Here is a 17,389-nt window from a genome sequence, read left to right on the forward strand (position 1 = left end):
ATGTAGCAGCGTCCATCAGGACGTTGACAGAATCGGCGAGAGGTTGCCAGCAAAAGTTGCCTTTAATTTATAATTCCGCAGCTCCTGTTGGCCGTAACCAAAACTGTACAGGCATGAAGGAATGAACCCGACTGACTGTCTCTCTGATGCCATCACTGCATCACTCGATCATGACAAACACACACAGCGCTGCGCCACCCCCTTCTCCTCTCAGCCACTCAGCTCATAAACGACCACAGTGACGGAGGACACATACGTATTCATCTATATTAAACATATTCATAAAATAAAAGTTCTAACTTAAAGTACTTTTTTTTTTCTCCCATGTTTTATTTTCTCCCATGTGAATGTGTACTGCACTGCATGTACACAAACTGTACATACTGCCACACAGCGGCAGTGGAGCGAGTTGTCATCTGAATAGCCAGATTTATGCGAAAAAGTGATTTCCAGTATTTGACCAAAAAATTATTGCAGGTATTTATATTGTTATAAATGATTTGCGGGCCTATAATCTGTCAAGGATATCTCAAACATCATCTCTTATGAATGATATCAATTCATTTTGAGTCATAAAGAACATTTCTGTCACATGGTAGAAGCTGCAATCACTTCTTGGCAAAGTAACTTTCATATATTCTTTATTAATGAGGGTTAAAATTATCATCCATCCTCTTCTGCTTATCCTGTTCAGGGTCACTGGGGGGCTGGAGCCAATCCCAGATAACATAAGGCATGAGGCAGGGTACACCCTGTACAGGTCGCCAGCCTGTCGCAGGGCCAACACAGAGAAAGACAGACAACCCTTCACACCTATGGGCAATTTAGAGTGACCAATTAACCGAAGCCCAGTAACTGCCTTAACATGTCCACTTCATAAACACAGCTTAAACATAACAAATGCCACAACAATGTGGTCTTATAGTAGAAAACTGCAAAGTGTTTTGCAAACTTTAATTCTGTCCAAAAGCATTTTTTTTTTCCTCCTGCTCTCGGTGGAGACGGATGCATTTTTCTCTTCTCCCCAGCCTTCCCTATCTACCCCTGCTTTTTGCTGCTTCGCTGCTTACAGCGTCTCTTCACACATCCCCGAACTGGAATTTAAATTATGGATCTGGTCAGCTGGTCTCTCAACACTATTAATGGTAAAATTCTCATCACGAGGAGATTGGGAGAAGGGGAACCCTCTTTCCTCGGGCCCGGCTACATACCCGGCTGGTTATGTTATGATTCCTGTGGGGATGGAAGATAACATTCCTGGCTGCACTGTGTGGACGTAGCATTTATATTGATACCAGAATTGTTCCCGAATTGGACCTGGGGATACCTGGTTTCAGGGCAGCTGTTCAGGCCCTAGTAAGGCTGCCTATGAGGGATGCAGAAACAGTACGAACTCAATCAGACTCAGTAGAGCTGAATCGAAGTGGATCACATCTGGCGGAGTGTTGGAGTGTCTGTTCTGCATGGCGGAGTAGAACCAAATTCGGATTATTGGACTTCTGAGAGGTAACCAGAACACTGTAAGGTCTGTCAGTAAATAGTTATGACGGCCTGAACCAAAACAATTGCAGTATTTGGAATTTGGCTCCTAGGCAGCCTTGGATGCTGTCTATCTAAATCGCCTCTTGGAGATGTTTGTAAACAGATGCTCTGCCCCCCCGCCCCGTGTTGTGACCTGTATGAACTGGTATCGTGGCAACCAAGGCTGACTGTACCATCTTATCATGAACATTATCATGAACTGCTGGTCTGGAAGCTGTGTGTCCATCACAGTATCCTGCTCGTCTCCGCTGGCAGCCCCTCCCCTACCCACCCTAGTGCTCTCCAGGCTTTAAATGTGCTGCTGCTTTGCTGAGGTGTGTTTTTGGAACCTCGTAAGGTGTTCATAATGATTTTTTTGAACCTACCTATCCTACTGTATCTCTTTCTGTTTTCCTGCTAAAGGTAGCGCCGGTAAAATGGCTGCATGACCTCAGACACCTGTCCCCCCTGTTTGTTTCTGTTGTTTGTATTTCTCTTGGATGAGTGTTCTGTTAACTGTAATTTCCCCATTGTGGGACTAATAAAGGTATTCGTATTCTATTACCAGGAATAACACAACACAACAATACATGAGATAGAGGCAAGCTCACAGCTAATGCCAGTTTAATATCATCATCATGCATAAGTCCCCGTACAATGTTTTAATGGATGAAGGTTATCATTGTTAATTATAAGCAATTATAATTATGATTAATTATAAGAACATGTCATAATCGGCTCAGTGTACTTCAAAAGTGCCGCCGTTCACAGACTTACGGCAACAATTACCGTAATAACACCACAGTAATACCCTATGTTGGTTGTGAGGTGCAGTTTCTCAGCTTTCAGAAACTGAATTTTTTGGATAGGACAAGCTGTCGCGTTATTACGGTAACTCAAATTTTCATTGATCAGCCGCCTCAGGCTCTGTGCTAACCAGCTGTTTGGCTAGTAGGGGCAGGCAATGGTGCTTCAGCGGCGGTCGCCCGGCAGTATAGCGTTATATATATATGTATGCTGTGTGTGCGTTTCAGATGGCTCTCATGTTGCAAAACTACCGCTGCAAACTGTTGGTCTGGGCATTCAACCGGTGCTTTGCGCCTCCACTTTCTTGCTGTGGGGGTTTAAAATGATTGTGGTGACAAAATAAATAACAAAATAAAAGTAGTTGACTGCAATAACCCCATAACATCGCTCTCATGCCTCCACTAGTGACGATACTTTGTATCACCTCGGATCGCTTAGAACCTCGGGTGAGTGAGTACGGAAAAAGGACCAGCAAAGTGTACTTGATTCTAATGGAGATGCCGTCAAATCGCGGCGAGTCGCTCTGCATGGAAACGCGGCTAAATTCTTTTCTCTCTATGTACAATGCAATTGGCTACCTGTTGCCATCTAGTCTAGTGATATGGAAGAGTATTACATGATTATGCTCCCAGTCACTACTACAGCACAGACACTCATGGCATATTAGGTGAAACTGGATAATGTCCCACGGCACACCTGACGATCTCCCACGGAACACTAGTGTGCCGCAGCACACTGGTTGAAAAACACTGATCTAGATGACAGTCTAGCTGTGAGGCACCAGTGCTAACAACCACGCCACTGTGCTGCCCTAATTATCACTGACATTAAAAATGTCTTTTTTCCCAAGAGATCTGCCACAATGGGCAATAAAGGAATGCGCTGATTAATATGTAGATACAATGTTGCACAGTCATAAATATATTTGTAAAACATTTCATTTTATATATGAGCCCTTCATAAATGCTGTGCACCACAGTATATAAGCAAAGATAAAACATTTTAAAAACTAGGAAATTCATTTTCACCTTTCATTTATTAATGACAAACATTCATTTATTCAGTTTGAAGCTTCACACACCAAAGCCACAGAGTATAATCACTCTGTCTGTTTTACATTTACTGTCCACTTGATGGTGCTGTATAACAAATGAAGCACCATGAAGCTTCGACCTATGGGTTCACCGATTCACCCTCACTAATCATGAGTGTCTCTAGTAATTTAAAAACATTTAAGGTGAGTGTGACAGGTCTATTATCATTGTCCTCCTTAGAAGATGCCTTTTTTTAGAACTGGTATTGTGTGATGGATTTTTTCCAGATTTCTGGCACAGTCTGTGTATCAACTGAGAGCTGAAACAGCTGGTGCCAAGCTGGAGTTAATTCCTCTGCAAATGTCTTTAAGAAGTCTCTGGAGCTTGAAAAAAAGGCGACTGGACTTCTTTTTGTTTCTTGAAGACGTTTCACCTCTCATCCGAAAGGCTTCTTCAGTTCTCAACCAAATGGTGGAGAGACCCAGGTATTTAAACCCCTGTGGGCGTAGTCCCCTGGAGGTGGTTATGACCCTCTATTGTTCATGTGCGTGAACACATGTGCCCAGGTGTGAAGGGAGGCGTGGGTCATTTCAATCAGTGGTTTCAGTTGAAACCAATTTAGGACTCCACTCCATTGTTTCATGTGGCCTATTGAGGTCACTGGAACAAAGGTGTGAATGGGGGTTGAGACGTGTGGGAAGGGAGCTCAGGACAGCACTGTAAGCGGGGGAAAGTTGGTGACGTAATCCACCTCCTTCTTTGAAGGAGTCAAAGCTCAAATCCAGCTGCATCCTGATGTTCTCAACACCTTAAGCTGCTTCTGTTTTTGAGCTAGCTTGATTAGATGCTCGCTGATTAGACTTGTAGGGTCTTTGCGGCCTCTGTACACAACCTACGGAAGTGTTCGACCTCATGTCTGCATTTATTCTTGTGTAGCTGGATTGTGTGTGTTAACTACCTTGCGGTCCCGTGCCACCTGGGACTTCTTTGGATCCTCGCTCTTTGTGCTCAGTTTTTTGGCTGCAAACATATTTGTCCCTGTTTTTACACTTTCTTCATTTCCTCACATCCAGTTCCATCGCCAGATCTCAGTCTTAAGGGGGGCTTATGAAATCCAACAGGGGGGCACCACTAGTATTAGCTTGATTAGTGATCTGGCTTGGGTGGGCGGGCCAGGGTGGGCCCAAGCGTATCAGTGGTCGGGCACGACCCACTAGGGCCCGCCCATAGCGACGGGTGTGCTCACATCCATTCCGATAGTTTCAGCAGTCTCCCTCCAGGAATTTGCTGACATTTGTGAGTCCTTATATTGATGCTTTGATTATTATTCCTGATTGTTATTCTCTCACTGATAAATTCACAAACTGACGCAAAAAGTAGACAGAAACGCAGAAGGACTGAAAAGGTTAATCACAACCTTGTGGGCTGTGTGGACCCGACATGTAGTTCGATTTCTCCGGAGGCGCACGTCAGGTTACGTTGAAGGATCAGGGGGGTTTTCTCGGCAGACCACTGCCATTACTTTGCGGACCGATGCGGTTACCTGCCCCTACTAGAACCATCGGGCAAGCACGCACACAGTTGTCCGATGGTGCTCCTAGGTTAGACTGTTAGAGTGGAAAAAAATGATTTCATATCAATCCACAAGGGTTTTAAATAAAATTACGAAAACAAAGGTCATTTTATCTATAATTCCTGTTAGTTTTAGTTAGTTTTGTAAACTCACAATACAGTTTTTTACTTTTAATTATAGATTTTATTTATTTCAGTTAATGAAAATGTTTTTTTCAGTTTCAGTTTTCATTATTTAGTTCATTTTCGTTAACTATAATAACCCTGTTTGTTACAAAGTTTACCAGCCGGCAGGAACCAGCTTGGTGGTATCAGGTGGTACAGCCAAACTCGCATGCAATTGGTCAGTGGGTTTCCTTAGATGCTTCACTACTACCGTAAGGATTGTAAAAGCTGCACCGGTAAACCAGAAAACGCTCAACAAGATTTTAATTAAGTCATCATTTCTGTTTTGGTATTAGGTTCAGGTCCGCTTGAGACATCATTTCAGTCCGGATCCGGACTGAGGTCCACCTATTGGTGATGTCTGTCATAGGATCAGAGCAGTTTCTTTAGCTGCTTTGTGTGCTCTTCTCAGGTGGACTTTGATCTTGGTGGTTTTTTTCCTGACTCAGGAGTGTTCCGCACATTTTTCATCATTCACGACAAGACACTCGCTTCAATCTGTGCTATCGTAGTCAACGGAATTCCATACGGGACTCTGCTGCTTTCTCTGCAGGCTGCTGCCATTACATTTTGAACCAGCACGGTGAGCGTGCACACGCACATAGGCCGCTTTTCTACGGAGCTAAATTGGGGCCATAAAGTTTGTCCGAAAAAAAAAATTTGAAACTGAAAAATGATTTTGAACCCGAAAAAAAAATTTAAACAGGAAAAAAATAGTTTGCAACTGAAAAAAAGATGTCAAACTGGAAAAAATGTTTTTTCAAAACTACTTTTCAGATTCAAGGTTTTTTTTTGCAGTTTCAGATTTTTTTTTTTCGCGTTCAAACTTTTGGCCCTGTTTTGGCGTGGGGGGCGGAGCCTCAGATGACGGGGGTGTGGAATCCTGACTGACAGTTCAACACAGTGGCTGAACAACATAGTCCCAGCTGTTGCATTCAGGGACCGTGGGAACTGGAAATGTCTGTAACGCATTATCGATATTCTATATGTGATTGGTTTTGAAAGACAATATGCTTCACCAATACAAGCAGCTTACATGAATACACGACTCGAATCTCAGAGGAAAAAATATGATCTTGACAGATTTGCACAGCATTTGAAGTCCATGTTGGAGATTTCCCATGCTCTCAAAGTAAAGCAGAAGCCTCGTCTTCATAGACATATGCTTGTCTTCATCTGTGGGCGCTAGCAGTGATCAGGTAATAAAAAGAGATGGAGTGAAAACAGACAGATTCACTGTTGATACCTGAGCAGTTTACAGAAACAGCATGACATGGACTGTGTCACTGCGATACGTTGGCTAGTCCGCCATATTGGAAGTGGCAAGTCAGCCTTAAATCAATGAAACCACATGCAAAGGGAGTGGATTTTCTGAATAAAAACAACTGACGTTTAAATTTAACTTTATATTTTAGATGGTCCGACGCCCATTGAAATATTTACAGTTTTTCAGGGAGGGTCCCTGGGGCCGTGCAAGTGAGAGGGCCGCTTCCCCGGATCCCATTTCCCGTTCAAAATGCTCTCAGACAGGTGTTGTGCCAAAGTAGTTATCCCCGACATAAATTGTATCCCCACCCTGGAGAGCGCAGAGGAGGAGGACGAGGAGGCGGAGCCAGTTGCCATACCTTACGCTTCCTTCCAAAATGTGGGGAATTTTGGCGATTATTCTTTTTTCCTACCAAAGACTAGAGGGGATACACATATGATGATGCTATGAGTTAGCTGAAGCTCTTTTTCTCAGATGAGGACTGGTGATTTACATAAAAAAGCCCCTAAACAAATGTGCTGAATGTACAGTATGCTAAAAGTATGCTTTTTTTCGGGAAATGAGTCCTACAATCCCCCCAATTAATGCCCTTAAATCCATTGAACTGGAAAACTTTATACATTGTGTTTTTATGCATCATATAAAGACATTTGAACACATACAGATTTGCTTCTTTCTCCTTTCTGCCTCCCTCTTTCTTTTCACCTATCACAACCTTTTTAGCACCATCTTACTCTGTTAAGAAAACTATGAAGCATTTATTTAGTTGCAAAGGTGCATTTACATTTCAGTGGGACATCATGCAAAAGACTCGTTGGTTCAGTGTTTGAGCCATCTTTGATGAGATAAGGAAGAATTGCCTCTGCGGGTTCTGATGGCTCTGGAATGTGATCACACTGCTTTTCTGACTTCACTTCTTAGTAACAAACACAGTTTTCCAGGTTAAAGTGCATTCATTCAGTGTGACTCATTGCCTCACGCTTAAGCAGAAGTGTTCTTCCTGGTAAAACAGGTATAAATTCCTGAAGAGGGCACAAAATGTGGGGGAATGGTGACGGTTACTGGTGGAATGAGATAGTCCAACGTTGTTCAATTTCTACTTTTTCCAAATAGTTTTTGGTTAAATAGTTGGGTCACACAGTGTCTAGGTCCACTGGAAATGGGACCTTGGTAAATGAGGTCCAGCCACAGAGCAGACAACACAGTTAGAGCTAACCTTTCATCTGAGTATAACGCCCACTCTAACCACATATTTCCCTATTAATCCCAGTCTCTAACACAACGGCTTCTTCTTTTTTCTTCTGTTTGACAAGTTGGAGTGTCGTGGTTCTGTTGCTGGGAGGAGGAGCAGGAATGCAGGTGACACCTTCAGTTGAGGGTTTTAGTGTCATTTCTATTTGAGCAACTCCACTGGCTCAGCACCTGTGACTTTTGGACTTTTTAGCGTGAGGATTAAAGGATTGTCTTGTTTCCCGGTCTCTGTGTGTCCTCCTTTGACTAGAGTAAGTATATTTTTTAAATCAGGATTCAGGTTATATTGTAATGTATTTACAGTTGTATATCCCTCCTATTGAGACACAATATTGCTTATGACTCAATGATTCAGCGTATCTGTAGAAAAACCATGCTGGCTGTTTGTGTATATTGTCACCTTCCTGGAATTTTTCTTCAAAGTTTGATTTATTTTAATAACCTTCAGTTTGTTCACACATTTAAAAAATCAAGAGAATCAATGATCTCATTCCTTGTTATGAATCAAATAATGGTTATAGATTCTTTTTTCTAAATTTTGCAACCCGCGACCCAACCCTGGATAAGTGGAAGAGGATGGATGGATTTATTTACAAATCTACAAAATGATGAGAACTAAATCTGTGTGATAAAGGTCTGCTGATTTCTCTGTTAAGGCAAATTAAACAGAAGAAAAACTGATCTATAGATTTAATCTCATGAACATCAACATGAAAGCCTTCAGTCTGTTGTACTTTAAGGAAACAATACTGTTGCAATCTAAATTTAATACCCTTATGGCATGGAAAGCAGGGAAAATATCCTTAAAGCTAGACAGGTTTACTATGAACATGGAAATGGAGCAGGGAGGCTCCTTGCACTTCAGCTTAGACAACAGTCAGCTGATCAGAGAATCTCAGGCATCGATACAGGGACTGGTATCGGTATCACATAGCCCCCAAGACATTAATGACCAATTTAAATCATATTGCTCTACTTTATATCAATCAGAAGTAGATATTGGTTCATCAGAAATCTGCTCGTTCTTAGATTCTCTGGATATCCCAAACCTTCACCCAGATGCTCAATTACTCTTAGAACAACCATTATCAGTAGAGGAAATAGCGGACGCCATTAAGTTGTCTGGAACAGGAAGGGCTCCAGGACCAGACGGCTGCCCTATAGAGTTTTATAGGGAATTATCCCCTAAACTTGTACCTATTATAAAAGCTGTCTACGATGAATCACTGGCAAATGGTAAATTACCGCAAACGCTTACTCAGCCTACAATTTCAGTATTGCTAAAAAAAAGTAAGGACCCTGTACAGTGTAGTTCATATAGGCCAGTCAGTCTCCTGTGCTGTGACTATAAAATTTTAACTAAAACCCTTGCACAACGACTAGACCCAATTATTCCCACCATTATCAATGAGGACCAAACAGGTTTTATCCCCTGTCGGCAATCATTTTTAATCTGAGAAGGTTATTTAATGTGATACTCTCCCCGCATTCAACAGTACATCCTGAAATCATCCTAAGTCTTGATGCTGAAAAAGCGATTGATAGAATTGAATGGACCTATCTACTTACAGTCTTAGAAAAATTTGGATTAGGGCACATTTTTTGTAAGTGGATTAAAGTTTTACTCTCAATGCCAATGGCAGCAGTTAGAACAAATGGTCTGATTTCTAAATATTTTTCGCTTCACAGAGGTACAAGCTAAGGTTGTTGCCTGTCGCCTTTCTTGTTCAACATTGCAATTGAACCACTAGCAATTGCCATTAGATCAGATGACAGGGGATAAGGGATATATGTAGGGGAGAAATATATCATAAAATTTTGCTTTATGCTGATGACCTGCTTTTACAAATATCAGATCCAGTAGAGAGTATGCCACATTTCCTCTGCCTGTTTCAAAAATTTTGTTGCATATCAGGATATAAAGTGAAATGATCAAAATCCCTATTATTTCCATTGAATAATCTGGCTAGACAGATCACTTATGATTATCTGCCTTTTAAAGTCGAAAATGACAAATTTACTTACTTGGGAATAGAAATAACAGGCTCAATTAAGACTATTTTACAGTATAACTACAGGTCTGTGGGGCTGACTCAAACTCCCTCCTCAGCTAACAGTTCTGATAAGATGTAGAGTTCATCAGCACCTAGGTCAGGGAGATCAGTCCAACACAGGTCAGAAGAAGACAGGACGGCGGGGGTGTAGAGCATCTGTTTACAAACATCCCAGAGACAATTTGATAAGCGGCAGTCCAAGGCTGCCAGGGAGCCAAATTCCTGATTCTACGACTTGTTTTGGTACAGACTGTACTGATTCATTTGTTGACAGCCTTCAGTCTTACTGGCACCTCTCTGTGGCGAAAAAATCCAATTCATCCGAATCTTCTTGGTTTGTTCCTTCGCCGTGCAGAAACAGATACATACATCTCCAAGATCTTACCCCTCTGAATCAGCTCCAGATATGCAGAGACTGAGTTTGAGTCTGTACCCTTCCCGCATTCCCGTCATAAGCAGCCTTACCAAGGCCAGACAGCTGCTTAGACTTCCTGAATTGCAGCGACAAGCCAGGTATCTCCAGGTCCAATTCAGAGGAAATCCCAGTGTCAATAAGCCGAATGTGTGTGTATTCCATTGACAATACGGCCAGGCACGTCATCTTCCACACCACACAGGAGTCCATAACGGAGCCAGCTGGATGTCAATTGATAAGAGGGAATAGGGTTCTCCTTCCCCCAATCTCCTCATGGTGAAAAATTTATCAAAAACAATGGCGATGAGAGACCAGCTGACCAGATACATAATTATACATTCCAGTTTGGAAGTTGTGTGAAGAGAGGCTGTAAAGCAGCAAAGCAGGGCAAAAAGGAAGGGCTGGGGAGAGAAGAAAAGTGCGACCGTCTCCGCTGAGAGCTGAAGAGGAAAAAAAAAAAAAAAAAAAGTATAGTAGAAATGCAATCGCTTATAAGATAAGATAAGATAAGATAAAACTTTAATGATCCCACAACGGGGAAATTTGCGCGTTACAGCAGCTCAGTACAGAAAACTAAAAATAGAATAGAATAAAATAAAATAGAAAAACACTATACACATATACATAAGCACTATATACAGAAAATATATAGTCAATACACACATGTACATATACACACATATACATCAAAACACTATATACAGATATCAAAATATTATATACATTTGTAGCCGGTAAGGTACACAGCATACACGGTATGCATTATATGGGTGAGTGTAATAAATAAAATGTATCTGGACTGTAAGGATAAAGTGATGGCAGAGGAGGTAAAGTGTCAAAGTGACTCAAGACATTATGATGTGTTATACAGTCTAACTACTGTTGGGATGAATGACCTGCGAAAGCGCTCCTTCCTGCAGCGAGGATGTTTCAGTCTCTGACTGAAGGAGCTGCTCAGCTCACCCACGGTCTCATGCAGAGGGTGATGGGGGTTGTTCATGATGGATGTCAGCTTTGCTAACATCCTCCTCTCACCCATCACCATCACAGACTCCAGAGGACATCCCAACACAGAGCTAGACCTCCGCACCAGTTTGTCGATCCTGCTCCTGTCCCTTTCGGTGCATCCACCCCCCCAGCAGGCCACTGCGTAGAAAAGGGCAGATGCTACCACTGTGTCATAAAAGGTCTTTAACAGAGTCCTGCAGACACCAAAGGACCTCAGTCTCCTCAGCAGGTGGAGTCGACTCTGGCCCTTCTTATACAGGACGTCTGTGTTTGTAGTCCAGTCCAACTTGTTATTGAGATGAACATGCATCACTGCATGCCTTCCGTCTGATACTGTTGAATTGGAAGGGGAAGGACCCCCGCCTCCCCGCTCCCCCCAGCATATATACATTGGATTAGGGATGTGATGTTGGGATTGGACCTAGAAAAACTTAGGCATACAATACGTGGGTTGGAGGATAAATATGACAAAACCTGGTTACAGTTTACGCATCACATCAGAAGTTTGCCCTTTGCTCCTCTTTCGCCTTGAGTGCTGTTCTTGTCCTTTTAATACTAAGAATAATATTGGTGCTATGATTACAGTGGTTAAGGTACACTAGTTTGGGTCTCCTTTTTTTTTCCTTTTTTTTGTATCTATATTTTGTTTTGTGGTTTGTTGTGGTGTGTGTTTATAAGGATGCCAACTGGATGGGAGATTTTTATTTTTTTTTTTTTGGGGGGGGGTTACAATGTGTAAGAAATACTTAACTATTGATGCCAGTGTTTTTTAATATGTAAAAAATGATAAAGTGAGTGTATGGAAGGTTAACATGTATTCCTTCACTGCGACTTATTGCCACACAATAATCAGCTGTATAATGTCTATGAAAAACAAGCAGAATGAGACAGAAAGGAAAAAACATGCTCAAAGTGATCATCCTCCTCTCCCAGAATATTCTGTTCCTTCCATTAGAATAGAATAGAATAGAATAGAATAGAATAGAATACAATGCCTTTATTGTCATTATACAGGATGTACAATGAGATTGGAGATTAGGTTTGATAGCAGAAGTTCAGATCTGCACAGATCTCTCAACATATGACTGATAATTAAACATATCCTGGTGTCTCTCTTGAACATTCATTTAGTCTAATGTTTCCTCTTACAAATACTGCAATTTTTTTTATTTCATTTGACATTTAATAAAAATATAAAATCACATTGTTACTGAAAGGCTGTGCTATCTGTCACAGTTTTAAAGAACCATTTTGTCACTTCAATTGGAAGTAGTTTGACAGATATTTCAGTTTTTCTTTTGTTTTATCATCTATGTTTTTATTTATTCAGGGATGATGATTTATTTATTTTTACTGTTTCCAGGCATCTGTAATGATTCCTGTAAAAGTGAGCCTTCTCTTGGCTTTACATCATGGTGTTCTCCTCTTTCTAACACGATGCTGTGAAGGTAAGATTCAACAATCTAAAGTAATCTTCATTTTCACAGAAGACTAAAACATCTGAAGCAACAGCTTGTAAATTTTAAAAATTATTTGATAACCTAGTGTTTGTTTCCACCAGATTATGTCGTGTATGTAGATTTAGTTAAATTGATTAGTTCACTTCCAAAGTTTACTTAGTTAATGCCAGATTAAGAAATGCAAAGTGGAGCACTGATACTGTAGGTTTACCTCCGATCTTTCTCAGCCTGATGTTGACATTAGAATCGTGCCCCCTGAATGGTTCTTGTGTCAGAGTTTGCAAACTCATGAATACTCCTGAAAAACTTCACGATTACAAAACTTTAGCATTTTATGTGCCCCTAAATATGTTTTTGTTCTTGGTTGGTAAGTCTCTTCCTTCAAACAAAACCTATTACAGTAGTTAGTAGTTGTTTGAATCCAAATCAAACAGTGAACCATGCATCCATTTGTACTTATACTGGATACACTGGCTTTGAATGCTGGTACCGGCCTAAATTGATTTTGTTGTCTTTGCTAAAGTCTTGTAGTCAGAAAACCACCTAAACAGACTTCTGGTGTTTCCTCTTAGGTCAGTCTCACATGATTGGTCCAACTGAGCCAGTAGTGGCAATGATTGGTGATGACATCATTTTGCCATGCCACCTGGAACCTGCTGTGGATGCTGTTAAACTGACAGTGGAATGGTCCAGAAATGACCTCAAACCTAGATTTGTCTATCTGAGGCGAGATGGTGTGGAGCTGCTGACTGAGCAGAACATATTGTACACAAAAAGAACATCACTCTCTGTCAGCAAACTGCAGTGTGGAGACATTTCAGTGAAACTCTCCACAGTGAAACTCTCAGATGCAGGAACGTATAAATGCCTTGTACCCACATATAGTGCAGAATCTGTGGTGGAGCTAACTGTAGGTAAGTTTAATTTAATTGACATTAATGTCTTCACTTTGTAATATTAATGTTGTGAAAGACAAAAATCAGCATAGATATTGTGGGCCATTGAAACAAAACTTTTGTATAATTCTTGGATTTACATTTGAGCATTTTATATCTGCGTGCTGATGGAGAAGCTAGAAATCACAGTGCAAAGGGTGAGAAGTGTCCTTTAAGATTGATCTAGAAATCCTCTGTTCCTGCCTGGAGTACAGAGACTCTACATTTAACTGCAGGTCACTGCACCACTGCAGTCTCATTGTACACCCTGTATAATGACAATAGAGGCATTCTCTTCTCTTCTCTTTTTGGTTCATGTAATTGTTCTTTTTTTTTTAAGCCTGTCATGTCTGGCAGATCTTGCAAACAGAACTGTGATCTCAATGTATTGTTGTGCCAAACATATCTGCTATTTTAAGGTGAGCTCTATAGGTTCTCTATAGGCTCCTCTTGTTAGTGTGTGCTCCTTTATTGTATTTGAGTTATTTTTAGCATACAGTGTGACAAATTTTGCCAGAGCTGACAGGCTTAGGAAAAAGAAAAGAAGAAAAGAAAAAGGGAGAGAGAAAGAGAGAGGGGAAAAAAGAGTAATTCTTATTTTTAAGAGACAGATTACCGAACCATGCCACCAAGCAAAAGGATAAAAACTGATTCAATAAAGGCAGGAAAAACAGACCTCAGAATAATAAGAGGAACAATGGAACCTTCAGATCTTTCCCTCCTGGTCTTCCTCAGTAGAAACTGGATATCCACATGTGATGAGAATAGAAGTTGGACACCTGGGTGGCTCAGTGGTAGAGCATGCGACCAGGTATGCCGCAAGGCAAGAAGCAGGCAGCACAGGTTCATGTCCCGACCTGTTGCTCTTGCGTGTCCCCCTCCAACCTTCCTGCCACCCTCTATTGTCAATAAAGCTGCTGTGGCCTAAACAAACACAAAAAAAAAAAGGAAATTACATTTATTTGGGTGACCCACAATAGTTCTTACTTGACATTTGGACTGAGCACACTGACAAGACCAAATGACCACAGGCAAGACCACAATGACTACTGGCAATCTGGCAATCAGAGTACTTACATGGGCAACTGGGTTATTAAGAAGGGCAAGTGGCCAAACAAAAGATATACAAGACAAACAATACTGAAATTTAGAATCAGAGGCGATTTGTGCACCCAGTAAGTGGGCATTTTGCCAGCCCAGAGCCACATGACCCCATAAGAACAAACGCCTCAGTGAGGGGTAGCCCTTCTGCAGACCAACAAGGCTCAGTATGGGGATCTCTGGATAGACCAGAGGGACAGTTGATTTGACAAAAGCACTACTTGGATGGCTACAGGGTAATTTCAGCCAAAATTAAGGATTTCTGACCAGCCAGGATGGCACCCAATGTCACAAGCAAGACATCCATACTGACTATGGTAATGATGGCTGACTACATGGATATTTGGCCTGACAAAAAAAGAAAACAAACAAAAAACAACATTGGGCAATTAAATGACAAGGGAGACTTGCAATAGGCACAGGGGCATTTTTATGTAGGAAATGTATTATTGTTCAAGCAGGTGACACTTAATTAGGCCATCTGAAATTAGAATAAAATGTAAAAAAAAAATGGCCAATAAAAGAATCTTTTAATTCCCTTGGCAACTACACTTAAACAAGTTCTCACAATCTTTTCTTTGCAGGTTCTGTTTCCTCACCACTCATTGAACTCTCCACAGTCAAAGATAAAGTTGTGTTAGAGTGTAAATCTAATGGCTGGTATCCAGAGCCTCAGCTGTTGTGGCTGAACAGTGAGGGCAAACTCATTTCTGCTGAACCTACAAAGACTGTCAGAGGTTCTGATGGTCTCTATACTGTCAGCAGCAAAGTGTCTGTGGAGAAAGGACACAGCTACAGCTTCACCTGCAGAGTCCAACAGAAGAATATCAGCCAAATCAAAGAGGCACACATCCATGTTTCAGGTAGAGAAATGGTTTATGACTTACATTCAATTACACTGACAGAAAGTAGAGTCGAGCACATTATGACTCTTTATTTTCACAGATGATCTCTTTATGGTCCAGTCTGATACTACTGTTCACATTACCATCAACTTGGTTGTTTGTTTAATATCAGCTGGAATATTAACTTCCATATTATTTATAATATGGAGGCAAGAACAAAATAAAACTGGTAAGTTCAAACTTCACTGTATTGTTTCCCCAAACACAAATCATCATCAGCTCTTGTTTTAATACCTTATTTTACAGTAACTGCCTTTAAAGTGAAGAAGTCCAAATTTGCTTCAGGTAAAAGTGTCACACACACAGAAACTAATCCTACACCCTTATGCTAAAAGTAGAGAAAACAGCAGATGGAGACCACAGCCTGACCAAAATTATTAAAACCATGATATAGTTGTGCTAAACATGAGGACCAAGTCTGCACTGACTCAGATTTAGCTGTCGTCTCCAAAGAGACAAAATGGTGATAAAAAGGCAAGAAGATGGAGTCAATCTGCTATCAGTCTGCTGTTGGTTTGTGATTGAATTTAATTTAATTTGTCAATTACATGTAATCTGGTTGTAGTGATATGATGGTTACTGTGATAAATCATTAAAAAATGCAATTCTGTTGCTGTATGTTGTCAGCTACATACACAGGAATTCACATTAACTTCTTACATTCAGAGTCCAGCCACACTCTCATAGATCTGACATCATGTGTCATAAGTGTTGATTTCTAAAATTTTATCCCCACCTTTCAAACAATGTGTGTTTATGGCCAAAATTATAACATAAGATAGACACAGGGTATGGCTACCTTATGGCTAATAATGTGTTTTAAGTTTTTGTTTTGTTTTTTTATTATCTTACAACTGGTGGCCTTACACTACCTATTCTTTGTTCCTTTGTTTTTTCTGACAAATACAAAATTTGGGAAAGCATTTAATCTGTCTTTCATTCATAGATGAAAGAGAGATGAGGAAGGAGGAGCATTCACAGAGAGAAGCTGAGGAAAAGAACAGACTTGGTGATGAGTTGAAGAACCTCGAGGAAGACTTGAAACATGTCCAGGAGAATATTAAAACACAGAATGAGAAGAAGGAACATCTGAAGAAGCAGAGAGACAAAATCAACTCACTACTGCAGGAGGACAAAGCAGAGATTAAAGCGATCACAAATGACTTGGAGAATTTCTCAATATTTACAAACAAGAAGGTGCTTGAAAAATCACGAGATGACTTGAAGCCAAGAATCAAAGAACATTATGAACTGTTACTGATTACAGACAAACTATTAGAGGCAACAGAGGAGATTATACTCCAAATGACAGAAAGGAGAGTAAAGCTAGAAAAGGACACAGGAAAAATTCCTAAACACTTGACGGACAAACAGAAAAAGAAGAAAAAAACAGCTGAGTTGAACAAATCAGAAGAGGGAAACAATGAAGTAATGTCTGAGAATACAGAATGATTTTTTTTTTAATTTATTCAATCTGTTGCTAAAATCACAATATTCACCAACTGCCAACCTCCAATCTCATTGTACATTCTGTATAATTACAATAAACGCATTCTATTCTATTCTATTCTATTCTATTCTATTCTATTCTATTCTATTCTGTTCTATTCTATTCTGTTCTTCAGTTGTGTACCTACATCTTTTTTTCCATTTAGTGAAGGACAGAGTAGCACCTGACAAAGGCAACATGAGTTTAGCTGCTTGACTAGTACGAAAGAATAGAAGCCATTTATCACATTTCCATTGCTGGAATCATGATATTTGTTAATTTTGTATAAAAAAACCCATCAAATTGTCTGTAGTTTTAATTTTCTTTTGAATAATGAATTTACTAATCAGTATTCCTCTCCTTTTATGTAATCCTGGAGACTCTGACACCAATATAGTTCTTTCA

General features: G+C 40.5%; 1 protein-coding gene across 1 annotated transcript; it reads left to right on the top strand.

Annotated features, from left to right (window-relative positions):
* Window positions 1-7,706: 7,706 nt before the first annotated feature.
* LOC115797576 (butyrophilin subfamily 3 member A2-like) lies at window positions 7,707-17,002 on the top strand. Its single transcript, XM_030754176.1, has 6 exons — window positions 7,707-7,868; window positions 12,458-12,542; window positions 13,127-13,468; window positions 15,175-15,453; window positions 15,536-15,664; window positions 16,442-17,002. The coding sequence occupies exons 2-6, from the start codon at window positions 12,467-12,469 to the stop codon at window positions 16,945-16,947; spliced, it is 1,332 nt and encodes a 443-aa protein (XP_030610036.1). The 5' UTR covers window positions 7,707-7,868; window positions 12,458-12,466; the 3' UTR covers window positions 16,948-17,002.
* Window positions 17,003-17,389: the final 387 nt, after the last annotated feature.

This window comes from Archocentrus centrarchus, chromosome 18 (genome assembly GCF_007364275.1).
Source record: "Archocentrus centrarchus isolate MPI-CPG fArcCen1 chromosome 18, fArcCen1, whole genome shotgun sequence".
Lineage (NCBI taxonomy): Eukaryota > Metazoa > Chordata > Actinopteri > Cichliformes > Cichlidae > Archocentrus > Archocentrus centrarchus.

Excerpts from the sequence above, each read along its gene's own strand:
- LOC115797576 (XM_030754176.1), top strand. The coding sequence starts at position 12,467 with ATGATTCCTGTAAAAGTGAGCCTTCTCTTGGCTTTACATCATGGTGTT. Across the intron at positions 12,543-13,126 it reads TCTAACACGATGCTGTGAAG|GTCAGTCTCACATGATTGGT; the intron begins GTAAGATTCAAC and ends GTTTCCTCTTAG. Across the intron at positions 13,469-15,174 it reads TGTGGTGGAGCTAACTGTAG|GTTCTGTTTCCTCACCACTC; the intron begins GTAAGTTTAATT and ends TTTTCTTTGCAG.